At 48.2% G+C, this 26,406-nt stretch overlaps 1 protein-coding gene across 1 annotated transcript in view; it reads left to right on the plus strand.

Annotated features, from left to right (window-relative positions):
* LOC104304516 (potassium voltage-gated channel subfamily KQT member 1) overlaps window positions 1-26,406 on the plus strand; it is a 345,512-nt gene that overhangs the window by 156,617 nt on the left and 162,489 nt on the right. Inside the window, exons 13-16 of the mRNA XM_054173923.1 lie at window positions 4,330-4,405; window positions 9,025-9,119; window positions 10,128-10,168; window positions 11,663-11,724. Coding sequence (XP_054029898.1) covers window positions 4,330-4,405; window positions 9,025-9,119; window positions 10,128-10,168; window positions 11,663-11,724 — 274 coding nt within the window. The remainder of the gene's footprint in view (window positions 1-4,329; window positions 4,406-9,024; window positions 9,120-10,127; window positions 10,169-11,662; window positions 11,725-26,406) is intronic.

The following is a 26,406-nucleotide window of genomic DNA, read 5'->3' on the forward strand; positions in this document are numbered from 1 at the left end:
CAGCCTCACTCCAACCTCATTGCAGGCAGCTGTAGAGAGCAATGAGGTCTCCCCTCAGCCTTCTCTTCTGTAGACTGAACAACCCCAGATCCTTCAGCCTCTCCTTGTATGACACCCTCCAAACCCCTCCCCAGCCTCACTGCTCTTCTCTGGACACCTTCCAGCCCCTCAATATCTTTCCTGTCTTGTGGCAACCAGAACTGAACCCTGTGCCCAGCACCCAGTACAGGAGCACCATCACTGCCCTTCATTTGGTTTGGTACAGGCCAGGATGCCCTTGGCCTTCTTGGCCAGCTGGACACTGCTGGCTCATGTTCAGCCACCCACCAGCACCCCCAGATCCTTTTCCACCAGGCTGCTTTCCAGCCACTCTGCTTCAAGCCTGCAGCATTGCTTGGGGTTGTTGTGACCCAAGTGCAGGACCCAGCACTTGGCTTGTTAAACCACTGACTTCAGCCCATGGATGTAACCTGTCCAAATCTCTCTGTAGGGCCTTCCTCTCTTCCAGCAGCTCAACCCTCCCTGTCTCTGCAGTGCCTAGCAAGACATTGCCCCTCCTTGCTGCAGAGGGGGTTGGATTAGATGAGCTTTGGATGTCCCTTCCAACCCAAACCATTCTATGATTCTGTGCTTCTATGATTCAGTTCAGCTGGCATTTTTTGAAAGGCAAACAGGTAAAGACAAAGACAATTGGTCTCATGAGGAGAGGGAAGTGGAAAAAATACCTTTACCTGCTAGCATCAGCAGCTGTTGTAATATGTAGGGTAAAAACACCTTGTTGCCTCAGTGTTTGTCCACCTCCCAAGAAGCTGTTTGTGTCTAGCATCATTCCAGGCCAATGAGAAGTGGCCTGGAGACAAGAGCATTTCACCTCTCCTGGCACCAGAAGCAGTCAAGGCACAGTGCTGATACAGGAGGTTATTGTGGCAATTTGTAGAAGCTTTTTCCCTCAGGGGAAAGAAAAGAAAAGGAAAAAGGAAGGGAGGAAGGGAGGATGGGAGAAAGGAAGGAAGGAAGGAAGGAAGGAAGGAAGGAAAGAAGGAAGGAAAGGAAGGAAGGAAGGAAGGAAAAAAAATCCTTCCATGTTTGTATTTCCACACTGAAAAGACAACTCTGTGACATCATCCTGTTTGTTCTGACAGTGCAGGAAGAATGGAAGAAGTGAAATGGAGGGAAAGAGAGCAGGCACTTTTATTTTGCTGCCAGTAAACTCCAGGGGAAAGATGTAACCAAAGCATCAAGTGGTCACTCTTGTTCTCAGAGACAGCTCAGCAGATGAATTGTTGTTCAGGGGCAGTTGGGCTCCCAGACACAAGAGCATTATGTAGTAACTTAATTACTCATTTTAATTATGCATTTCAATTAGCAAGGAACTAACACAGAGCTTTTCTCCCAATTTCTCAATATTACAGAACAAACTTGTAACTGAAAATTACACCTGCCTAGGGCTGAGAAAAACAACCCCAAAGTTCAAGGGGTCTTCTTCCTCCTTCAGCAGGTTACATCTACCTCTGATTATTTTCAGGAGCCCTCTACCTGTTTATTCTGTTCATGGACAGCATCAAGAAAACACAGAATCACAGAATTATTGAGGCTGGAAAAGAATTCTGAGATCTTCAAGTCCAGCCTATGACCTAACACCACCACTAAACCATGCCACCAAGTGCCACATCCAATCTTGTTTTAAAGACCTCCAGTGATGGTGACTCCACCACATCCCTGGGCAGTCCCACCTCTGCAAGTAAGCCTCCTGCGCTGTGTGCGTCTGGAGACAGGAAGTACCCTATGAGGAGAGACTGAGGGAGCTGGGGTTGCTTAGCCTGGAGAGGAAGAGACTCAGGGGTGACCTTATTGCTCTCTACAACTACCTGAAGGGAGGTTGTAGACAGGCGGGGGTTGGTCTCTTCTTCCAGGCAACCAGCACCAGAACAAGAGGACACAGTCTCAAGCTGCACCAGGGGAGGTTTAGGCTGGAGGTTAGGAAGAAGTTCTGCACAGAGAGAGTGGCTGCCCATTGGAATGTGCTGCCTGGGGAGGTGGTGGAGTCACCATCACTGGAGGTGTTCAGGAGGAGACTTGATAGGGTGCTTGGTGCCATGGTTTAGTTGATTAGGTGATGTTGGATGTTAGGTTGGACACCATGATCTTGAAGGTCTCTTTCAACCTGGTCTATTCTATTCTATTCTATTCTATTCTATTCTATTCTATTCTATTCTATTCTATTCTATTCTATTCTATTTCCTGGTTTGCATTGATTCTGGCAACACTTTGGGTGCCAGAAAGCCTTGTGTTACGTTCTACCTATTAAAATGTCAGCCCAGTTGAAATAGTTGTACAGGAGCAAAGTTAACATTATGAGTGAGAATCTAACTTCTTTCCCAGAAACAGAGCCAGAAAGTGAATGCTCCTCATCTAGTGTGATGGGAAAACAAAATGGCAGATGGAAGGCTGAGCTTCTCAGATAGCTCCTTTACATTTCGGTTCCATCACTGACCTAGTCAGTGTTTGTGCTGGCTGAGAAACTGCTGTCAAGTGACCTCCAGAACAGATACTGTTGTGTGTTACTCTAGGAAGGGCTTACAGGAATAAAACAGAGTCCATGTGGCTTCATGTGCATTTTCTTCCCAGCAATTAAAGTGTAATGAGTGAATGAAGCTCAGCAGCAGTCCAAGTACTATTCTCAAGCCAGTTCTTCAAAGTGGAACAAAGAGCTATGACTGGCCTTGCTGAAGTGGCCTTTCTGTTACAGAATCACAGAATCACCAAGGCTGGAAGAGACCTCAAAGATCATCAAGTCCAACCTGTCACCACAGACCTCATGACTAGACCATGGCACCAAGTGCCACGTCCAATCCCCTCTTGAACACCTCCAGGGATGGTGACTCCACCACCTCCCTGGGCAGCACATTCCAATGACAAACGACTCCCTCAGTGAAGAACTTTCTCCTCACCTTGAGCCTAAACTTCCCCTGGCACAGCTTGAGACTGTGTCCTCTTGTTCTGATGCTGGTTGCTTGAGAGAAGAGACCAACCCCCTCCTGGCTACAACCTCCCATCAGGTAGTTGTAGAGAGCAATGAGGTCTCCCCTGAGCCTCCTCTTCTCCAGGCCAAACAACCCCAGCTCCCTCAGCCTCTTCTCACAGGGCTGTGCTCAAGGCCTCTCCCCAACCTCATTGCCCTTCTCTGGACATGTTCAAGTGTCTCGATGTCCTTCTTAAACTGAGGGGCCCAGAACTGGACACAGTACAGCTCCTGCTCAAAGCAGAGCAACTTCTAACTCATGACACCTGAACACACAGAAGGAACACTAGCCTGGAGTGCCTGTTCCACTACCTGCAGCAATCCCACAGCTCAGCCTGAATGAAGTCCTTCCCACCATTATAGAATGCTTCTGCACTAAGAGCTGCATCCCACTGGGAGCAGGCTTGTTAGGAGGCCTGAGCTGTGCCCCAGCATGGCCTCCAATGGCTCTCCTTTTCCCTGTATTTGGGCATGGTTTTGTATCTGCTTCTCACTTAAAACATTCCTTGGCTATTTCAAAGCACATTAAACTGAAAGTTATCAGACTCCAAAAAAACAGGAGAAGAAAAGAGTAGGTCTGCATGGGCCAAACCAAGCTTTTTACAAACAGAGTGGAGTATAAAAATAAAAGGGGAAAAAAAATTCCCTGTGGATAGTTTCCAGCATTGCTTTGAATTTGATCAGCTCTCTCTCCTCCTCTGATTCAGTTCCTTTCAACTGAAAATGCTGAGTTCTTTGGCTTAGGCCACCACCTTTCTGCAGCTAAAAATAAAAGCTCTTAAATGCATCCAAGTGTTTCGAGCTAAAAGTAGTGACTCCTCACAGCAAGCTATGCGCAGAGAACCAGAGCTGGGGCTGTGGTGCTTCCTTGGCACACAGCTGTCCCACTGGGCCCTGCAGCCACATGGGCACAGGGAAAATCTGCAGAGGGCAAGGGTGAGGCAGCCAGCAAAGAGAGGCCCCTCCTCCCCTCACCCTCTAGAAGAGTTCCCAGAGAGTTACTCAATGTTGGATCAGAGTGGGGACTGCTCTCTACATCTCTACATGGATGATCTCTGTTCACCTGCTCCCATGTCCCATCAGTATTTTATCCTTAGGACCACAAAGTTCTAAGGATAAAAAAGAGTTACAAGAGAGTAAGGCACAGGATCCACGTGCAGAGACACTGTTCTGCTGCAGTTTGACATTGCTGACATAAAGCAAAAAATGTAGCTCCTAATGCTTAGAGTCAACATCTACCAGGAAGATGCTTTTCCTGTTTTGTTGTCCCCTCACTGGCGTAAGACTGTGTTTGTCTCTCTCGGCAGATTAAGTGAAGCACATGGAACAGCTGTGAAAGTCATCAGGAGAATGCAGTATTGTGTAGCCAGAAGAAAGTTTCAGGTAAGCAGCACCAATAACCATGACTACAGCTCCTGAGCTTAACCATAGGATGCTAGAAGTGCTCTGGAAGGGACCTGCTCTTCGTGCATGAGGTTGGAGTCAGTCAAAGGCACTGTTTAGGCTCTCGGTCTCATACTGGCCTTATGCGGAGGTTTTCATCCTGTGGGCAGAACTCCGAACTGTCCATGGATATGTAAAACTTTCTGAGTCTGTGCAGTCAGCATGGTTCTGTCTCATTGTTTTACTGCATTGGGTTTGTTTGGGTTCTGGTTTTTTGTTTGTTTTACCTTACAGACCTGGGCGGGATTAGAAGGGGTGTGGTGAGCAGGACAAGAGGTCCTCCTGCCCGCTCTACTCTGCCTTGGTGAGGCTGAATCTGGACTATTGTGTCCAGTTCTGGGCCCCTCAATTCAAGAAGGACCTTAGGGAACAGCTTGAAAGAGTCCAGCACACAGCCACAAAGCTGCTGGAGCCAGTGGAACATCTCCCTGTGAGGACAGGCTGAGGGAGCTGGGGCTCTTGAGCTTGGAGCAGAGGAGCCTGAGGGGTGCCCTCATTCCTGGTGATAAAGAAAGATGTGCAGGGCAGTGTGGGGAGGATGGAGCCAGGCTCTGCTCAGGGATGTCCAAGGACAGGACAAAGGGCATTGGGGGCAAGCTGGAGCAGAGGAGGTGCCACAGGAGCAGAAGGGAAAACTTTTTCCCTGAGAGGGTGCCAGAGCCCTGGAGCAGGCTGCCCAGGGAGGTTGTGGAGTCTCCTTCTCTGGGAGACATTGCAAACCCTCCTGGATGTGTTCCTGTGTGACCTGCCCTGGGTGATCCTGCTCTGGCAGGGGGCTTGGACTGGATGATGTCTGGAGGTCCCTTCCAACCCCTAACATTCTGTGACTGTTGGAGTGTCTGCTAAGAGACCATTATTGGTGGTTTGTGCTGACCGTCTGTCAACTCGTTAGAGAATGTTCAGCTCCAGGTGTGCTGTGTGTGGCTGACAGATCAACAGACCTGACAGATGAATTCTTTGCTGTGTAAAGTTGCTTTCACATTTGTGGCCTACACTTCCAAATTTGCTCCCCAGAATGTCCCAGAGAGGCCATATTTTGTAAAACCCTGGAGCATCTGCCCTCTGGAAATTTGTGTCTTTGTGAAGTCTTTAATGACTCTTTAATGTCCTCTCCTATGAGGACAGACTGAAGGAGTTGGGGCTGTTCAGTCTGGAGAAGAGAAGGCTCCAAGGTGACCTAATTGTGGCCTTCCAGTATCTCAAGGGGGCCTACAAGAAGGCTGGGGAGGGACTTCTCAGGATCTCAGGTAGTGATAGGACTAGGGGGAATGGAATGAAGCTGGAGGTGGGGAGATTCAGGCTGGAGGTGAGGAGGAAGTTCTTCAGCATGAGAGTGGTGAAGGCCTGGAATGGGTTGTCCAGGGAGGTGGTTGAGGCCTCGTCCCTGGAGGTGTTTAAGCCCAGGCTGGATGAGGCCCTGGCCAGCCTGATCTAGTGTGGGGTGTCCCTGCCCATGGCAGGGGGGTTGGAACTAGATGATCCTTGTGGTCCCTTCCAATGATCCTTGTGGTCCCTTCCAACCTTGACTGATACTATGATACTATGAAATTTCTCAGGCAGGTTATAGAGTGCTCAAACCAAATGTGCTGCTTTGGAAAATCTAACTTCTTCTGTTATGACAAAACTACTTTGGAATGTGGTTCTGTTGTCATCATTCTCATCAGTCCTGTGCCAGTGATGCCATGGCAATGAATAATTAACTTCTGGCCTGATTTTCAAAGACCCTGCAAATTCCATCTGAAGGTCCAGCCTTTTTTTGTCCAAAGGGTTTGCTGCCAGAGAGGGACTTTTCCTAAGGATGTCTAGAGACAGGACAAGGGGGAATGTTCTGAAGCTGAGGGAGAGCAGGGTTAGACTGGATCTGAGGAAGAAGTTCTTCAGTAAGAGGGTGGTGAATCTGGAATAGGCTGCCCAGGGAGGCTGTGGTTGCCTCCTGCCTGGAGGTGTTGAAGGCCAGGTTGGATGAGGCCTTGAGCAGCTGAGTCTAGTTGAGAGGTGTCCCTGCCTGTGGTGGGGAGGTTGGAGTGGACGAGCTCTGAGGTCCCTTCCAATGTGAGCCATTCTATGGCTCTGTAATGATTCTAATGTTATTTCAAGTTTTATAGTAAAGGTCTGGAAACACTGAATGTAGAAAATTGAAGTCAAATGGCCAGGATGAAAGAAATGGACAGAATGAAAGTAAAGTAGTTATGTTCTACATTTATCAAACTTCTCTGGAAGCCCATTACCTCCCACCTTAACTTGCATTGTACTAACATTTCCCTATACAAAACATGACAGGAGATTGTGCCAACGTTTGGCAGGATTTATGATGCTCAGATTTAAAGATCTGTAGGAAAAGAGGAGAGAAAAACAGTGAAGGGTCTTTAGAGAGGGTTCAGGCAGCCTGCACTAAACTGTACTTTGCAGCCATAGGAGTCAGAACTGATGATAAAAGGGATACCAGACAGAGAAATTCTTTGGAGGGGGAGAAGCAATTTCACTTGGAATGAGCAGAATTAATTATGCACATAGTAGCCCATGGGGGAGAAGGGGGAGAGGCAGACAAAAATCCCCAACCTCTCTAGGCTGTGCACCATGCAGCGTTTAAATAGTGTCCAAAGGACAGGACAGAGGATTTAGCCAAACTGCTCTCAAAGCACCCCTGCTAGGCCATCTAAAGACTGATGCTGGCACTGCTTCCCTGGTTGAAGACAATAGGCTGCTTTCCTGGCCAGAAATAGTGATGCGTCAGCGTCTGCAAAACGTGAAGCTGGGGAAGGCAATAAACTGAAAGCTGAAACCTGCCTCCCCCGCAGAGCATCTCACAAATGCACGCTCACAGAGCCAGGAACTCCTCTGGCAGTAATAACCCAGGTAAAGGCTGATGGCATTTGGTCAGAAGAGCTTTTTATTCATTTTGCTTCTTCATTCACTTCTCAGGATTTGTTTCCATTCCAGCTCCACGCTTTCATTTGAAATTTCTAGGATCCTGTGGATGCCTTCCAAGCGTGACTGCAGCACATGCTGTAGGTGCTCAATGCATGTGTGCAGTGGTGCATGCTAATGACTCTGGCTGGAGCTGTGGCAGAGTGGAAACAGACAACATGACTGAGCTGTTTTCAGTATTTTCAAGTTCCTAGATTTGCAGTTTACCTTCCTTTTAGTTTTCCTCTTTTCTTGAGCCAGAGCCAAAAAGGAGCCATCTCACCCCACATTTCTCATAGGCTTTGGTGTGGCTCTGCAAAAAGGTGGTGGTGTAAAAAGGACAAAATTTCCCTTGATTCCCCCACACACATTAATTTCACTTGATAAGATGTTACTGAGCTGCACTACCCATCAGCATATCCCTTGATGCAAATTCTCTGCTCTGGTTTCAAAGCTCTGCCTTAGGAGTTAGAGCAAGAGAGCAGAGCTTGGCAGAAGCATCTAGATTCTCATCAGAATGGCAGGAAAGCTGGGCAGGTGGCAGGGGTATAGCTCTCTTGCATTCTTTTTATCTGCCCCTTTTTATTAATTTGAATTGCACCCTTTTTATCTGACCCTCTAAGCATCATTACAGCACAGATGCCCAAATTAAAACCTCCATGCAGGAGTCTTCAGGCTTATGCAAAGCATCTGCCCTTACCAGTTAGTTAAGCAAAGACATTTCTGTCACCAGGCATCTTTAGTCTTTAGAGGTATTGAATTTTGGGTCTAAATGTTAGGAGCTGTGCTTATCTCTGTAGTTCAGAGCCCTGACATTGTGATTAACATGGGTCTGGAAGGAGCCAAGAGATAGTGCACATGATAGTCTTAGATGAATTACGTAATTTGGGCTCAGATAAATCACACAGCTTGGGCTTAAATAAGTCATATATCTTGCCTTTAGATAAATCATCTATCTTGGTTTTAAAATAAGACATCTATCTTGGGTTAAAATAAGTAATCTATCTTGGGTTTAAATGAATCATATCTCTTGGCTGTAGATAAATCAGATGCCTCGGGTTTGTGGTTTTAAATACTCTGCAACAGTCTGATAGTTTGTGCAGTATGAAGGAACATGACTCCAGCTGACAGTAATGGGAGTCATTTGGCTTCATCTCTACAACAGATATGCACTCCTACAATCACAGAGTCACACAATGCCAGGGGTTGGAAGGGACCTCCAGAGATCATCCAGTCCAACCCACCCTGCCAGAGCGGGAACACCCAGGACAGGTCACACAGGAACACATCCAGGTGGGTTTGCAATGTCTCCAGAGAAGGAGACTCCACAACCTCTCTGGGCAGCCTGCTCCAGGGCTCTGGCACCCTCACCACAAAGAAGTGTCTCCTGTGTTGAGGTTGACCCTCCTGTGTTCCAACTTGTGCCTGCTGTTCCTTGTCTGATCCCTGGACACCACCACAAAGCACCTGGCACCTTCACCTTGACACCACCCCTCAGATGCCCACATATTTCTTTTATTCAATGCACCAACCATTGTGAAATGAGCAGTAAATAACCTGTAGAAGATCAAACCAGAGAGCAGGGCTGTCCGAAGCGCAGCTGAAGTCTACCTGGCACTTACCTTCCCTCTCCTGGGTGATTCCTTCTGCAGCAAGCTCGCAAGCCCTGCGACGTGCGCGATGTCATCGAGCAGTACTCCCAGGGACACCTCAACATGATGCTCCGGGTGAAAGAGCTTCAGAGAAGGTAGGGCCCTGTCTGTCTGCTGCAGGAGAGAGAGGTTTGTTTCTCTGGTGCCGGCTGGCTTTGGGAAAGATTTGTTCTTAGTGAACAGTAATTGTCCGAAATTGCAAGCACAACAGGGAGCACAATATCCAGAGGGTTTAACTTGGAGTCGGTTTTAACCCTTCGGATGACCAAGTTTACAATTATCCTTTATTCTCCTCCCCTCCTCCTCCAAGTGACAATGAAAGAAATGAAGGTGCATGCTGTGTGAGGTTTCTCTTGTGAAGTGGGCTTTTCTGCTCTCTCCTTATGAAAGAAAGACTTCTCAAACAATGATTTACTTCCCTGTCCCCTCTCCAGCAATCACCACGACTGAGAGCAGTCTGGTCTGTTTGTGCTCCCTCTTTTATCGGGGATTCTCCCCTTCCCACATTCCTCCCTGCACAGGCTTCCTCCGAGTTTAGGGGTAGCAGCTGAAACATTTTGCCACAAACCTACTCTCTTCTGTTTCAGCACAGAGAGCTCTTCTCTTTACAAATTAATAACTGTGGGCTGGGAGAGCAGAATGAACTCCTCTGGCCCTTAAATGAAACAAAAACCAAAACAAAACCTCCTGGAATCTCCTGTGTCAACACTGTAGATATTAACTCCACCTGCATGGCGTGCAAGGAAGGTTTCCAAACGTTGCTATGAAGCCATTCTGTTTGCAGAGGCTTTGTTATTAGATTAAAGTGTCACAGAAGAGCTGTATTTTAGTTACAACATGAAAGTCTCAGAAATAAAATGTTAGTGCTTATGAAAATAATAATCATAGTATGGTTTGGGTTTGCAAAAAAAAACAACCCCAAACCCACCAAAGAGCTAAACAGCTCACTGCAAAGTCCTCCTAGGCTCCTGGTTTGACTTCCTTTGCTTTAGCTTTAAAGCCACTGTAAATTCTCATGTAAATTGTGCTGCTCTGTTTTCCTAGCAAGAGAATTTAAGTTGCTTGGTAATTGCACTGCTGGTAATTCTCTGTTTGCTTTTCAGACTGGACCATTCCTTGGGAAAGCCAGGCCTGTTCCTCTCAGGTACAGTGAAAACTTATTAACTCCATACCTTTGTGAAAATACCCACAGCCTGCTGAGGCTGCATCTGGAATGTTGTGTCCAGTTCTGGGCTGCTCAGCTCAAGAGGGACCTCAGGGAACTGCTTGGGAGAGTCCAGCACACAGCCAGAAAGCTGCTGGAGCCAGTGGAACATCTCCCTGTGAGGACAGGCTGAGGGAGCTGGGGCTCTTGAGCTTGGAGCAGAGGAGCCTGAAGGGTGCCCTCATTCCTGGTGATAAAGATGTGCAGGGCAGTGTGGGGAGGATGGAACCAGTCTCTGCTCAGGGATGTTCAAGGACAGGACAAAGGGCACAGGGGGCAAGCTGGAGCAGAGGAGGTGCCACAGGAACAGAAGGGAAAACTTTTTCCCTGTGAGGGTACCAGAGCCCTGGAGCAGGCTGCCCAGGGAGGTTGTGGAGTCTCCTTCTCTAGGAGACATTGCAAACCCAGCTGGATGTGTTCCTGTGTGACCTGCCCTGGGTGCTGCTGCCCTGGCAGGGGAGTTGGACTGGATGATCTCTGGATGTCCCTTCCAACCCCTAATATTCTGTGGTTCCATATGATTCTGTGATCCTAATCCAGCCAATCATTCATGAATACATCATCTTGTGAATAAGCCCCAAAATGCTTGTGGAAACATAATATCCTTGCATTCAGGTGGTAGCAGAGCAAATGGAAGTAAAGAGTCAATGTCAAAAACATGTCAGTGCAGAAGGAGTTAGAAATGCAGTGCTGCAAGCTTTTCCACAGAACTGTTCTTTCTGAATCCTTTGCACTGGGCTTAGAAGATCTGGTGGTTCTACATAAAGGACTTCTTCATTTCTGAACAACCTGTGGATTCAGCTTTGTAAAGCTCAGGGGAAGATCAAGGGTGTTCCAGTACCTGAAGGGGGCTGCAGGAAGGCTGCAGAGGGACTGTTTGCAAAGGCCTGCAGGGACAGGATGAGGGGCAATGGTTTGAAGTTAGAGCAGATTTAGATTGGATGTGAGGAAAAAGTTCTGCACCATGAGGGTGGTGGAACACTGCAGCAGGTTGCCCAGGGAGGTAGTTGAGGCCCCTTGGAGATCTTCAAGGTGAGGCTGGACCTGGCTCTGAGCAGCCTGATCTAGTGGAGGACGTCCCTGCAGTCTGCAGTGACCTTTGGAGGTCCCTTCCAACCCAAACCAGTCTATGATTCTATGGTACCTCAGACACTGTGTTTATGTCCACAGACCACCTCTAACCAAGGACCAGGTTGCCCTTTAGCCTGCAGTCTTGTCAGTTAGACAAACTCATTCCTTTTTCTCCAACCTCCCCCTCTTTCACTCTGTACCCCATGGACAAGTTCTTTATTGCTGTGTTCATGTTGTTTATCCTCCCCTCTTATTAGCAGCTTCTCTTTCTGTTTTTTTTTTTTCTTCTTTAAATACTGTAAATAAAACTCTTAGCTTATTACACAGCCAGTGAATGTCCTATTTTTATTATTCTTTATTTAGAAAAAGGGACAGACAAAGGATACTGCACTGTAGGAGCCAGACTGATCCGGCTGGAGGATAAGGTAAGTGCCTGAAAGCTTTTTTTTCCCTCCTGTGTAATGATATCTGATCTACAGCCATGCAAGATAATATCTTGGCATGATTTACTTTAGAATTACAGGGCACCATAATAAAGAATAATATCCTCATTTTTGCAAGGGGCTTGATGAAGTATCCCGTGGCTGTTGTTCAGAATTAACCCTTTGCCTGCCGCCTGGACGTGATATTCGGGTTTTGAAGGGATTACTGTCATGTAGGAGCCAAATCACACAGCCTGTGCACGAGGCCTGGCAGCTGACAAGGTGTTTGCCATGCTGGAATTACTGAGTGAAACTGAAAAAGGAGTAGCCAGGAGGCTTTGTAAATAGCTACAGTTGATACATCCACTAATGATTGTGAGGTTCTTTATTGCTGGTTTTTTCCTCCTGTGCAGTCATCTTTGCCTTGATTCTGCCCTTCCTTCCCTGTCTTCTCTCCAAATATATGTCCATCTTTGTAACTATTTAGACTTACTCAGAAGTATGTCCAAGGGCCAAAGCTCAGTAAGGCTCTATTGGTTTACACCTCTTAGAATGGAATGGAATGGAATGGAATAGCATAGCACAGCATAGAATAGAATAGAATAGAATAGAATAGAATAGAATAGAATAGAATAGAATAGAATAGAATAGAATAGAATAGAATAGAATAGAATAGAATAGAATAGAATAGGTTGGAAGAGACCTTCAAGATCATCGCGTCCAACCTATCATCCAACACCACCTAATCGACTAAACCATGCAACCAAGCACCCTATCAAGTCTCCTCCTGAAACATCCTCAAGAGCTTTTCTCAATTCCAAGCTTGCTTAACCCTAGGAAGCTATTTTTCGGTCATTTCTATTACCCAACCCTAAAAGCTGGTGTCCCTAGAGCAGTGATGCCTTCTGTGGGCAGCAGCATGGCAGCAGCTTTGGTACGTGGTAGGATGTAACAGCTGAGACAAAAGCCTGTTTGAGTTTAACATATTCATTGCCCCTTTCATCCATGTCTTACTCAAATTTTCATGCAAATTTTGTTTTCACTTTTTTCTGGGGGAGTGAGGCAAGGAGGAAACAGGAAGGAAGCTTTTCATTGTTCTTCAAAACTCTGCCTCTTGCCAAAAGACAGAAATTGAAATGAAACCGATATAATTCCTCCCTTTCTCGCCTCATATCTGATGACCATTGCTAGGACAACACTGGAAACAGGTGACCCCGTGATGGCAAAGGACAGATTTTGGCTGACTTTTAACTTTCCTGGACAGTGTCAGAGAATCAACTTCATAGATAAATACAAATCATGAGAGAGAACTTTTCAAGTGGATTGTCCATTCAAAGAAGTGAAAATGCCTTTTGTTTCAAATACCTCAATTCATCAAAGTGAAAATGAGTTTTGTTTCAAGTCCCTTAATTCACTTCAGAACAGACCTGTTCCTGCCTGGCCTCTGTACATCCTTTAGATTCACACCACTACTGCATTCTGATTTCTTGAAGATGCAGATACAGAGACAGCCACAGTGCAGACTTGAAAGGTTAGTAATGAAAGTCTGTCTGATAAGACCTAGGTTACTGTGGGTGAGAAATGTTGCTAGTCTTGTAAATGCTTCTAGAAGCAGTTGTTCATGAATCACAGAATGGTTTGGGTTGGAAGGGACCTCCAAAGCTCATTCAGTCAAACCCCCCTGCATGCAGCAGGGACACCAGGTTGCTCAGAGCCTTGTCCAGCCTCACCTTGAATATCTCCAGGGATGGGGCCTCAACTACCTCCCTGGACAACCTGTTGCAGTCTTCCAGCTCCCTCATGGTGCGGATCTTGTTCCTCACGTCCAATCTAAATCTGCTCTGTTCTCATTTCAAACCATTGCCCCTTGTCCTGCCCTGCAGGCCTTTGCAAACAGTCCCTCTGCAGCCTTCTTGTAGCCCCCGTCAGGTACTGGCAGGCTGCTCTCAGGGCTCCCTGGAGTCTTCTCTTCTCCAAGCTAAACAACCACAGCTCCCTCAGCCTGTCCTCATAGCAGAGCTATTCCAGATCATTTTGGTGGCCTTCTCTGGACCCGCTCCATCAAGTCCATGGCCTTTGTGTGACAGACCCAGCTGTGTCCAGAGCTGCACACAGCACAGCAGGTGAGGTGTCAGCGGAGCAGAGCAGAGGGCAGGATCCCCTCTCTCCATCTGCTGCTCTTGATGCAGTCCAGGATGTGCCTGACCTTCTGTGTGGCAAGCTCACACTGTTGACTTTATGGTCTCCTTACTCATCCATGTTTATGAAGCAGAGAGGTAGATAGCTGTTAGTGTGTCTGGCACTGGTTGAGCTTCAGCATGTGCTGTGGATTTGATAGCTCTTTATTTCAAAGCTTTCATTAGAGTCCTGCCCAGGTAGTGTGGTGTGAGCAGAGCGATAGAACAGGAGGTGCCGGTGGGTGCAGTAAGTGCTGCAGTCACTGCTCTCTGATGCAGATGGCTGCCTATGCTCTGCCTTTCCAGCTTAAACCTGCTGCAAAATGGAACTCCAGCTGATTCACAAAGCTTATCTTTGCATCAGTGCTGCCTCACTGCCAGTACTCAGAGGGGATGAAGCCACACAATTTCCTCTTGCCGTGTTCTGTCTGTTGTAAGCCACGTGGTACCCAGTCTGTAGCAGGATTTCATGATGGCATTCTCAGGGCAACAGTCATGCAAGTTAAAAAAACCCTGATGGTATGGGGCCATCTTATATAGATCTAGGCTGGAGGTTAGGAGGAAGTTCTACACAGAGAGAGTGATTGCCCATTGGAATGGGCTGCCCGAGGAGGTGGTGGAGTCACCATCACTGGAGGTGTTCAGGAGGAGACTTGATAGGGTGTTTGGTTGCATGGTTTAGTTGATTAGGTGGTGTTGGATGATAGGTTGGACACGATGATCTTGAAGGTCTCTTCCAACCTGGTCTGGTCTATTCTATTCTATTCTATTCTATTCTATTCTATTCTATTCTATTCTATTCTATTCTAAATACAGTTGGCACAAGCTCAAATCATTGAGTGTGGGCAAGTCTCAGCTGCTGTTTTGTCTGAAGAATCAAAGCATGGTGCTTCAGCTGCCTGAATGCTGTGTGGGAACTGGTGATTCCTATCTCCCATTGTTTTGGAGAAAACAAACACAACAGGAGCAAAATATGGCAAAGGGTTCTCCTAAGATGACTGTATAAAAACGTTCAGTCATGGCAGCTTCTCTTTTGTTCTCAGGATCACAGGATGTTAGGGATTGCCAGGGGCTTGAAAAGATCATCTAGTCCAACCCCCCCTGCCAGAGCAGGACCATGGAATCTAGCACAGACCACACAGGAGCATATCCAGACAGATCTTGAAAGTCTCCAGAGAAGGAGACTCCACAAACTCTCTGGGCAGCTTGTTCCAGTGCTCTGGGACCCTCGCATAGAGGTGGAACCTCCTGTGCTGGAGTTTCTATCCATTGCCCCTTGTCCTACCCCAGGGTGCAAGTGAGCAGAGCCTGTCCCCTCCCTCTTGACACCCAGCCCTCAGATATTTATAGACATTTATTAAATCTCCTCTCAGTCTTCTCTTCTCCAAACTACACAGCCCCAGGGCTCTCAGCCTCTCCTCATAAGGCATTTCTCCAGTCCCTTCATTCTGGTAGCCCTCCATCAGACTCTCTCCAGCATACCCCTGTCCCCCAGACCAAGCTAGAAATGTGAAATAGAAGACCAAAGAGTAAGGGAACCCAGGGTGTTTGTTCTTTCAATACCAATGAACCTTCTTCTGCATGTACAGGGCTCTGCTCTCCTATTCATGCAAAAGAAGTAGTTGCAATGTACAAAAAGAGCAAACATCTGGAGTGTTGGTTTTGGTGGTGTGGGGTTGGGGTTGTTATTTTCTGTATTTGCATCTTTTGGGCACATCAGGCTAAAATACATATGTTTATATAGGGAAAACAAAGTGAAGCTTCCCAGATATCTCTCTTGTAATGGGACAATGGAAATGACCACATCCTGCTGTAAAACAGCTTCCCCTAAACTATTTTCCCATGCCTCCTGGGCTCTCCTGCTTTCACAGTTCCCTGTATAGTAGCTGCTCTCTGCCTAAATGTGACACAATATTGGAGTCAGGAAGGACAAGCTGGGGGTGTCAGTAGGCTGACAAGCTGGAATTGACAGTAGGCTGAACATGAGCCAGCAGTGTGCCCAGGTGGCCAAGAAGGCCAATGCCATCCTGGCCTGGATCAGGAATAGTGTGGCCAGCAGGAGCAGGGAAGTCATTGTGCCCTGTACTCAGCACTGGTTAGACCACACCTTGAGTACTAAGTCCAGTTCTGGGCCCCTCAGTTTAAGAAAGATGTTGAGATGCTGGAACATGTCCAGAGAAGGGCAACAAAGCTGGGGAGGGGTCTGGAGCACAAGCCCTATGAGGAGAGACTGAGGGAGCTGGGGGTGTTTAGCCTGGAGAAGAGGAGGCTCAGGGGAGACCTTATTGCTGTCTACAACTACCTGAAAGGAGGTTGTAGCAAGGTGGGGGTTGGTCTCTTCTCCCAGGCAACCAGCACCAGAACAAGAGGACACAGTCTCAAGTTGCTCCAGGGGAGGTTTAGGCTGGATGTTAGGAAGAGGTTCTTCACAGAAAGAGAGATTGTCCATTGGAATGGGCTGCCTGGGGAGGTGGTGGAGTCATCATCCCTGGAAGTGTTTAAGAAGAGACTGGATGAGGCACTTGGTGCCATGGTTTAGTTGATTAGATGGTGTTGGGTGATAGGTTGGACTTGAGGATCTCGAAGGTCTTTTTCAACCTGGTTAATTCTGTATTCTGGGTTCTGGAGGAGAATAAATGAAGCAAGGACATGTCTGACACCAGGCTCCAGCTGGTGGGGACAAAAATGATCTTCCCCTTGGAACTAGAAAACCTTTGGGATCTGCCTCTTCCCTTTTGCCGTTCAGTCAGGTGGCAGAGCGGTGGCAGCCTCGCAGCCGAGTGCCACACCTGGTAAAAGGGCAGATATTTGGGCAAAGGCCAGGTGCTGCAGGCTGGATAAAAATACAGCTTCATGTGCTTAAAAATCTGTACCAAGGAGCTCCTGGTGCACCTCCAGCCCAGGCTGAGCTTTCCCACCAACATCTTACACTTCATTTTGGTTTAGCTGCTTCTCCAAAAGGGAGGCAGAATGGAAGTCACTTCAGAGCCGTGGGGTGTTTTGCATAAAGTCATAATTACTCTCTTTTATCAATTTAGAGAAAGAGAGAGAAGTGTCCATGGCTGCTGGTTAAGATGCACTCCATTCCCTTGAGAGGTTTGCTGCTCTTTGAGTTTCAGTGTGGGATTTACTGTTGAGCAGGGCATAGGCACAGATTTCTGAAGCGGTTGCTTAGTGATAGATAAAAGCCTTGAGGCAAAAAACTGTTTCCAAGATTCACTGATAGCAACCTTCCATTCATGTGGCATGAGCAGCGTTGTCTGCAGCCTCTCTGTTGTGCCCATCCCAGTTCCATGTGGAAGTTTGAAGTAAAGAGGCAGAGGGGAGAAGAGGCTTCTGTAGGACCAAGCACCCTGTGGGTCCAGCATGAAGCATGCACTTGGATGACTTTGTTTTGAGCACTGCAAAGCCGACTAGAAAAGGATAAAAAAGCATGGCTGCAGTTAGGGGACACAGTTTAGCTGCAGTTTAGGTGACTCAAGCTGTGCCAGGGGAAGTTTAGGCTGTAGGTGAGGAGAAAGTTCTTCAATGAGAGAGTTGTTCACCATTGGAATGTGCTGCCCAGGGAGGTGGTGGAGTCACCGTCCCTGGAGGGGTTCAAGAGGGGATTGGACATGGCACTTGGTGCCATGGTTTAGTCATGGGGTCTGTGGTGACAGGTTGGACTTGATGATCTTTGAGGTCTCTTCCAACCTTAGTGATACTGTGGTACTGTGATACAGTTCCCAAACTAGCCTGGCTGTAGTTTCCAGACAACACACAAACCCTTCCTGGCAACCCCACTACTGGGTAAGGCTTTGCTCCTTTCCCTAGCCTGCCTGCACTGCCTAGCGTAGCTTCACCACTGTGCTTGTCAACCTGCTTTGCTCCCAGGAGGGTACCAAAAAATCTGATCTTGTGGTGGCCAGAGGAATAAACCAGTGTGGTCCTTTCCATGGCAGCACTGAGATGCTCACGGAAGGAATGAGGTTTCTTTCCCAACGTGTGATGTGTGCCACTTGGCCAACCCCTGCTTTAGTTCCGTGGCAGGGTTTCATCTGAAACTGTGGTGTGCAGCCATCAACAGACTCTTTTGAAACTCAGGAAGGAGGGAGACTGCTTCCAAGATGACGTTCTAGAGCTGGCCTTAGTTTCTCCTCAGCGTTGGAAAGTGATGCTTCTTGCCGAGGAGCTGAGCGTCCCTGCTGGCTTTTCCTTTGCAAAATTAGAAACACAGCTCCTGGTGTGCTGCGTCGAACTGCACAGCAACCTATAAACCGAACCAGGAGAGAAAAGAATCTGCAAGTGAAAGCTTAGAAGAGACAGCTGTGTTGTCTTGGGGGGGAAGGGGAAAAAAAGCAAGCTATTAGGTATTTTTATAATTAGATGGCAGCCTGCTTTATGTGGGATTTGCAGCTATTATTTACCTCCATATTGCCATAACTCTTTCCATACTCAGAGGCACCACGTGGTGATGGTGATGCTGGCAGCCAAAAGCACCCATTTGGTAGCATTTAAAAACAAAAAAAAAGGCAGGGGGCAGGGACACTTGCCCTGTGAGGAGAGGCTGAGGGAGCTGGGAGTGTTCAGCCTGGAGAAGAGGAGGCTCAGGGGTGACCTCATTGCTCTCTGCAACTACCTTGAAGGTGGTTGTAGCCAGCAGGGAGTTGGTCTCTTCTCTCAAGCAACCAGCTCCAGAACAAGAGGACACAGTCTCAAGCTGCACCAGGGGAAGTTTAGGCTGGAGGTGAGGAGAAAGTTCTTCCTGGAGAGAGTCGTTTGCCATTGGAATGTGCTGCCCAGGGAGGTGGTGGAGTCACCGTCCCTGGAGGTGTTCAAGAGGGGATTGGATGTGGCACTTGGTGCCATGATTTAGTCATGAGGTCTGTGGTGACAGGCTGGACTTGATCTTTGAGGTCTCTTCCAACCTTAGTGGTACTGTGATACTGTGATGCTAAAGAGAAAGCAGGGAAGCAAAGCAGAACCCTTCTGAGCCTGAGCCGTCTGAGTAATGCAAGCCAGGACAAAAGCCTTGTCCAACATAAACAGCTGCAGAGGGTGGGTGGTGGTGGTGGTGGTCAGCTCTCTCTTTACCAATCTGAACACTCCTTTTAAAGTTGATGGCTAACAAGATGGAATCAGAGCAGAGGGGCATTTCCCTAGCATCTCATTCCTGCTGGGTAACAATGGAGAGCTGGCTGGTAGTAAATCTGACTCCTGCTGTGATTACATCAAGAGTCATTAAATAGTAAATTATTTATCATGGCAGTGCCTGCAAGCAGCACCATAGTGAAAACCCTGCCAGAATTTCCCTCATAAACCCCTAATTTGTGGGTGGGGTGATGGACAGAAATGAGCTACATTGAATTGAAAAGAAAAAACAGGGGGAAAGCTGAAAAACTGGTGCACAGTGAGCTGGTTGCAAAATGAGTCTGCTGCATTTTGGGGGTTTCAAGAATCAGTCTGAAATAAACCAAACAAATGCATTTGCCAACAAAAAAACTACTTTGGCACTAAGATGTTTGTGGGCTGTTGCCCCCAGCTCCATAAGGACTGAGGCTTTCCATAGCATCAGACTTCTCAGAAGGCTTTTTGGAAATAGGCATTTGGGTGGATTTTTTCAGGTACTAAACCAGGCTGATAGCTCTGTAAAGTAGCTGTTCCAGCTGCACTGCCATTTCCTCTTGTAAACAGAAAATGCATTTCACAGAATCACAGAATCATGAAGCTTTGAAAAGACCTCTAAGATCATCCAGTCCAACCATAACCCAGCACCCAAGAGCACTGAACCATCTCCTAAGGCACCACATCTACAGCTTCTTGAACACCTCCCAGGGATGGTGACTCCACCACCTCCCTGGGCAGCCTGTTCCCACCCCTCACCACTCTCTCACTCAAGTTTTTCCTCATATCCAATCTAACCCTCCCCTGGCACAACTCAAACCCATTTCCTCTCGTCCTGTCGCTGGTTTCTTGGGAGAAGAGACCAACACCAGCCTCACTCCAGCGTCCTTTCAGGCAGCTGTAGAGAGCAATGAGGTCTCTCCTCAGACTTCTCTTCTCCAGACTGAGCAACCCCAGCTCCCTCAGCCTTTCCTTGTATGACACCCTCCAAACCCCTCTCTAGCCTCTTGTCTCTTCTCTGGACACCCTCCAGCCCCTCAATGTCTTTCCTGTCCTGTGGCACCCAGAACTGAACCCAGTGCTCAAGCTGTGGCCTCACCAAGGCCCAGTCAGGGGCACCATCAATTCTGAAGCATAGCTGAAAGAATCCTGCCTGAATTCCTCCCTCCTAGTTCATGTTATGTAGCCTTATCATGTGTGGTACGTGGTAGCACTCTCCTGTCATGAAGGTTGTCCACCACTTTCCACTCTAGAGCTCTGTTTTACCTGCTTACATCTTTGCCAAACTCCAGCCATCTGGGCTGCAATTCTCCTAGGCAGATATCTGCCTCAGGCTGAGTTTTGTTTGAAGATGGATGTGTCAGTGTGGGTCACCCCCCACTGGTTATCACAATAACCTGGCCCACTGTAAGGATTCTCTCACAAGAAGCAAAGATAAAAATGTTGATGGAAAACATCTGAGCTTCTTCTAAATTAGAGCAGGAAAATTGGACAGCAATGGAATATTATCTGCCAGTCTTGAAACCCAGAGGCTTGATCCAGACTCAGTGAACTCAGCAGGAGGCTTTCCCCTGGCTCAGGACCTGGTGTTTGATGGGTGATGGAGCAGAGTTTGGCACAGGGAATGTTTGTCAGGACACAATTCACTGCCATAAATCAGATATTCAATAATTCCAAAGCCCAAGAGCTGAGCATGCAGATGGCAGTGGCTGCTCCCCACTGAGTGGCTGCTCCCCACTGACTGCACTGCCTCTTGAGTGCGATCCATCCCGAATACCTTGAGCTCATTTGTAGCAGTGGCAAGGATTGCTGTAACCAGGCAATTGCTGCAATCTGGTTGATTTTCTGCTCTCTGTTGGCTGAAACTCTTTTGATGGAACCAAAACCACCCAGCAAAGGCTGGCCATGACACCCTGGAACACACTGGTGTGACTGGAGGCAGGGGCTCACAGGCAAATGTTGCATAGCAGCCTGAAATCAGTTTCCAGCTACCTTAGCTTTGGTAAGAAGCAAGGAGAGTGGCTTGCAGAAGGTGTAGTACTCCACTAATCACAGAATCACAGAATGTGAGGGGTTGGAAGGGACCTCCAGAGAGCATCCAGTCCAACTCCTCTGCCAGAGCAGGATCACCCAGGGCAGGTCACACAGGGGCACATCAAGGAAGGGTTGCAGTGTCTCCAGAGAAGGAGACTTATTTTTGCTACACACTGCCCAAGTGAGGCAGCAAAGCAGCTGAAAGTCCAAGGAAATGCTCAGAACTAGAGTACCCTGAGCTCTGCCACTGCAAGTGCACTGTCAGCTGTCCTGCAGATGGAAAGGTTCCGTGAGTGCAGGTATCTGGCAAGCCGCAGACACTGCCATGCCAACATACCCTAGGAGGCAGCAGCAGTCCACGTTCTTTTGCAGCAGCTCCAAACAGCGACCCTCTGCAGATGTCCTGCTCTGCCATCAGCTGCCTCTTAATGGTAGGTTTCTTGCTGACACTCAAAGTGCTTAGCAGGTGCAACCTGCTCATGCTTTGCACACTTTTGTCACCCTATGTGTCTGAATGGGCACCATGCAAAGAGCACCAACATCTTGGTGCAGTGGTCACTTGCACAGAACCACAGAATGTTAGGAGTGGAAGGGACCTACGGAGAGCATCCAGTCCAACCCCCCTGCCAGAGCAGCAGCACCCAGGGCAGGTCACACAGGAACACATCCAGCTGGGTTTGCAATGTCTCCCAGAGAAGGAGACTCCACAGCCTCTCTGGGCAGCCTGCTCCAGGGCTCTGGCACCCTCACAGGGAAGTTTTCCTTTCTGTTCCTGTGGCACCTCCTCTGCTCCAGCTTGCCCCCAGTGCCCCTTGTCCTGTCCTTGGACATCCCTGAGCAGAGCCTGGCTCCACCCTCCCCACACCACCCTGCACATCTTTATCACCAGGAATGAGGGCACCCCTCAGGCTCTTCTGCTCCAAGCTCAAGAGCCCCAGCTCTCTCAGCCTGTCCTCACAGGGAGATGTTCCACTGCTCCATGGAGCACTCAGTGAATACTGGATATATTGTTATGATTTCTGACTGGAGCTTTCCCCAGCTGCTGTCACCTTTCCTCCTGAACTCACTGTCCAGAGGGAAAGAATCATGCATCAAACCAGTGCTTCTGATGGTGACAGCAACATTTCTTTCCAACCCAAGCTGCATGGTAACTCTTAACTGTGGAGTCACTTGCAAGTGGGTCAGATCCTAGAGTCCCAGTGAAATTTTACCCTGCCTGGCATAACAAATGTAGACTTCATCATCATCCTAGAGTGGCTCAGGTTCAGAGTGACCTCAGAGCTGATCTACTCTAACCTCCCCACCATGGGCAGGGACACCTCTCAACGAGGGTCAGATGCTCAAGGTCTCATCCAACCTGGCCTTCAACACCCCCAGGCAGAAGGCAACCATAGCCTTCCTGAGCAGCCTATTCCAGAGTCTCACCACCCTGGGACTGAACAACTTCTTCCTCAGATCCGGTCTAACCCTGCTCTCCCTCAGCTTCAAACCATTGCCCCTTGTCCAGTCCCTAGACACCCTCAGGAAAAGTCCCTCTCCATCAAAAGTTCTCTCCATCGAAAGTCCCTCTCCAGGCTTCTGGTCCTGTGGTAAAATATCTGCTTGGGGGGTATGATACTGAATGGTGACAGGAACTACTCTAAAGCTAACACAGCTTCAGTCTGTAGGGATTCCAGTACTCCCTGCGCTGCTCTATGATTTCCTTCCTTGGCATGTGAGGCACAAATGAGCTGCTTGTGTTTGGAAGGGCATTTTTCATCCCCAAAATAGCTTTTCTGTGTTTACTTAATTTGGCTGGGCAGGCTGAGCATAGCCCAAGCTGAGGGCAGCAGTGGTTATGTCATTCAGCAGAAAACTCCCTTGAGTGAGCAGAGTCCCTTTCAGGTTTTGTTTTTCTTTTTCCTCCATCTCCCCTTCTCCACCAAGGCTACACACACAGAAGAGCAGTGAGGCTGAGGAGAGGTTGAGTGAGAAGCAGCTGAGTGAGCTGGGGTTGCTCAGTCTGGAGAAGAGAAGGCTGAGGAGAGATCTTACTGCTCTCTACACCTGCCTGTGGGGAGGCTGGAGTAAGGCTGGTGTTGGTCACTTTTCCCAAGTAACCAGAAACAGGATGAGAGGAAATGGGTTTGAGTTGTGCCAGGGGAGGGTTAGGTTGGACATGAGGAAAAACTTCTTGAGGGAGTGAGTGGTGAGGGGTTGGAACAGGCTGCCCAGGGAGGTGGTAGATTCACCATCCCTGGGAGGTGTTCAAGAAGCTGTAGATGTGGTGCTTCAGGACATGGTTCAGTGGTCTTGGGTGCTGGGTTATGGTTGAACTGGATGATCTTAAAGGTCTTTTCCAGCCTTCATGATACTATGGTTCTGTAATTCTTTGATTCTGTGATTCCAAGATTCTTTGCTTCTGTGATCCTGTGACTCTTTGCTTCTGTGATCCTATGACTCTTTGCTTCTGTGATCCTATGACTCTTTGCTTATGTTATCCTATGACTCTTTGCTTCTGTGCTTCTGTGATCCTATGATTCTTTGATTCTCTGATTCTTTGGTTCTAATGGTTCTGTGATTCTGTGATGCAGAGGGAGGTCACAAAACAGAAGTAAGCTGTAACCAGAGAAGTTCATATTTTGGAATAACCCCCCCCCAAGCCTCTGTATACTCATTAGAATTTCTTGTGGCTGAGGTCATTGATGTCAGGGCAGGAAATGTACAAAATAGCAGAGGACAGAAAAATGGAGAGACCGTAGAACACGCCAGCAGATCTGGCACAGAGATTCCTGCCTTGATATGCCCCCAGTGCCAGCTATGGATCCCACAAGTGCCCACGCTCTGTCTGTGTGTAACACCTCCTCTGCAGGTAACACCCCTGAGAGCAGCAGCTTCACCAGTGGGAACAGACTATTGTGGTCTGTTTTATACAGCAGAGAGGTTGCCTTAGAATGAGTCCTTGTAGAGGAATGCAGAGCCATGGCAAAGCTGTTAAACTGTCATGATTATATTGAGTTCATATTTAAAGGGCTCATTCCCTTTAAGTTATGGTTCAGAAATTACACTGCTCATTCATGATTTGATTTTTTTTTTCCTTCATGTATAATTGGCTGCCTCCAAAAATGTCACAGGAGGGGGAGGGGGAAGTTCATTTTCCTTGGCACTGCTTCCTGTTGCTATTCCTGTGTTCATTTGGCTTGGCTCAGGCAGGGAAATGCTGCAGTCTGAAATAGCTTTTTCTCTGTTGACATGAGCATGGAATGAGAGGGAGCAAGCAGAGCGCAGCAAGCCGGACTCAGCAGTGAGGAAATGGATCCTCTATGGCACCTTCTCATCTCTTAGCCTGCAGCTGTGATTCTGCTTCATTTCTTCATTGTAATGGCACAGCACAAAGGTGTGAAGGATGCTAGGCAGTAAGGTATGAGTAATGAGAGGAGGAGGAGAGAGTAAGAAGACAGGAATCCTAGAATGGCTCAGGTTCGAAGGGACCTCAGAGATCATCTCCTCCTACCTCCCCACCATGGGCAGGGACACCTCTCAACCAGAATCAGTTGATCAAGGCTGATTCCAACCTGGCCTTCAACATCCCCAGGCAGGAGGCAACCACAGCCTCCCTGGGCAGCCTATTCCAGAGTCTCACCACACTGGTACTGAGGAACTTCTTCCTCAGATCCAGTCAAACCCTTCTCTCCTTCAGCTTCAAACCATGCCCCTTGTCCTGTTTCTAGACACCCTTATGAAATGTCCCTCTGCAGTCTTCCTGGAGGATCCCTCCAGGTATTGGAAGGCAGCTCTAAGGTCCCCCACAGTCTTCTCTTCTCCAGGCTGAACAAGCCCGGCTGCCTCAGCCTGTCCTCACAGCAGAGGTGCTCCAGCCCTTGGATCCTCTTTGTGGCCCTCCACAAGGAAGGGGGGAACTGAAGGACACAATTTAACCTCTGGAAGATAGAGTTGAAAGGAGATCAAAGTTAATTTGTTGAGATCTATTTAGCAAAAATACCCCAGCCTGTTGTTTTCCAGACCAGACAGATCGTTGCTCCCTCACTGACTGTCCCTTGTTCTGGACTGAGGAGGGACCTCTCAGTTCTCACACATGTTGAGCTGGGCCCTTCAACCTTCACCTCGTGTTTTCCCCTAGCTTGGTCTGAGTCTTGTTCACTTCTGGGACTGTGCTGAGGCTTCCACTGAGCCCCAGGTCTCTAAATCAGTGACCACTGACACCAAGCAGCAGAAGAATAGCCAGTTCAGAACAGAACAGTTCACTGGAACTGCCAGGATGCTGCTCCATGGAGCCATACCGGGCAACACTTTCCCCTCCCCATGTCATACCTGCTCCCTACTTGATGCCCAGCACACAGCTTGGCATGCAGGTCTTACCTGCCAGAAGGCAGCTAACCAGCAGCAGCTCTGAAACAAGGTGATGCTAATGTTCACACATTTGTGTGGCTGGTGTCTTGCCAGGCTCAGGCTGGTACCTGAGTTCTGGCTGTGCACAGATGACAGCTCTGCTGCAAAGCCCTCCATGGCTGGGCCATTCATCCAGAAACCCTCCTCAGAGGGCTGTCCTGTAGTCTGCTTTGTGTTTGTGTGACTGCATCTGGAGCTTACAGAGAGGAAATGCTGAGAGCTTACAGGTGTTTAGCACAAATGCTTGAAGACAAGGGGAAAATGAGAAGCAACTCAGTTTGTAGGCAGTGCCCTGATTCTGAAGGTCTGCTTTGCTGTCTTAGCCACTGTGGTCTCATACTTTGCTTTGCTTTCTGCATTTCCACTGGACATTATTTCTGGGGGAAAAAAATGATTCTTTACCTGCCTCCTTACCCTCCCATGGGACTGACACCCACAGGGGAGCAGAGAGCTGTGCAGTGCAAGAAAGGTGTCTGGAAAGAGACAGGAGCCTCCCAGCAGGAGGCTCTCTGCTTGTTTTGCAAACCAGGACACCTTGATCAATCATAAACAGGAAACCTAGGCCAGGTTTGCAGACCTTCATGCCCAGAGCCACTCCTCACAGAAACTAGCTGGGTGTGCTTGTCAAGATGAAAATCACAACACACCCCATGGCTGCACATTGTTGGGACCTGCTGCTAACCACATCTCTCAGCAGGGCTTTCTGCTTCTCCTCCGGTAAAATTGGGTGTGCAAAGAACTGAGGGTCAGTAGGAATAAAAAGAAATCCAGGTCAAAAGGTGAGCATAAAGGAAACTTCAAAATGTGTTGTTCAAAGCCTACTGCATTGAAGTCTGCTGGACTGGTCTGACAGCCTATGATAGGAGGAACAAAGTTTGTGAGTTTCTTGTGTCCTTGTGGCCTCCAGAGCTCATCCAGTCTAACCCTCCTCCAGTCAGCAAGGACATCCTCCACTAGAGCAGGTTGCTCAGAGCCTTGTCCA

This window comes from Dryobates pubescens, chromosome 27 (genome assembly GCF_014839835.1).
Source record: "Dryobates pubescens isolate bDryPub1 chromosome 27, bDryPub1.pri, whole genome shotgun sequence".
NCBI lineage: Eukaryota > Metazoa > Chordata > Aves > Piciformes > Picidae > Dryobates > Dryobates pubescens.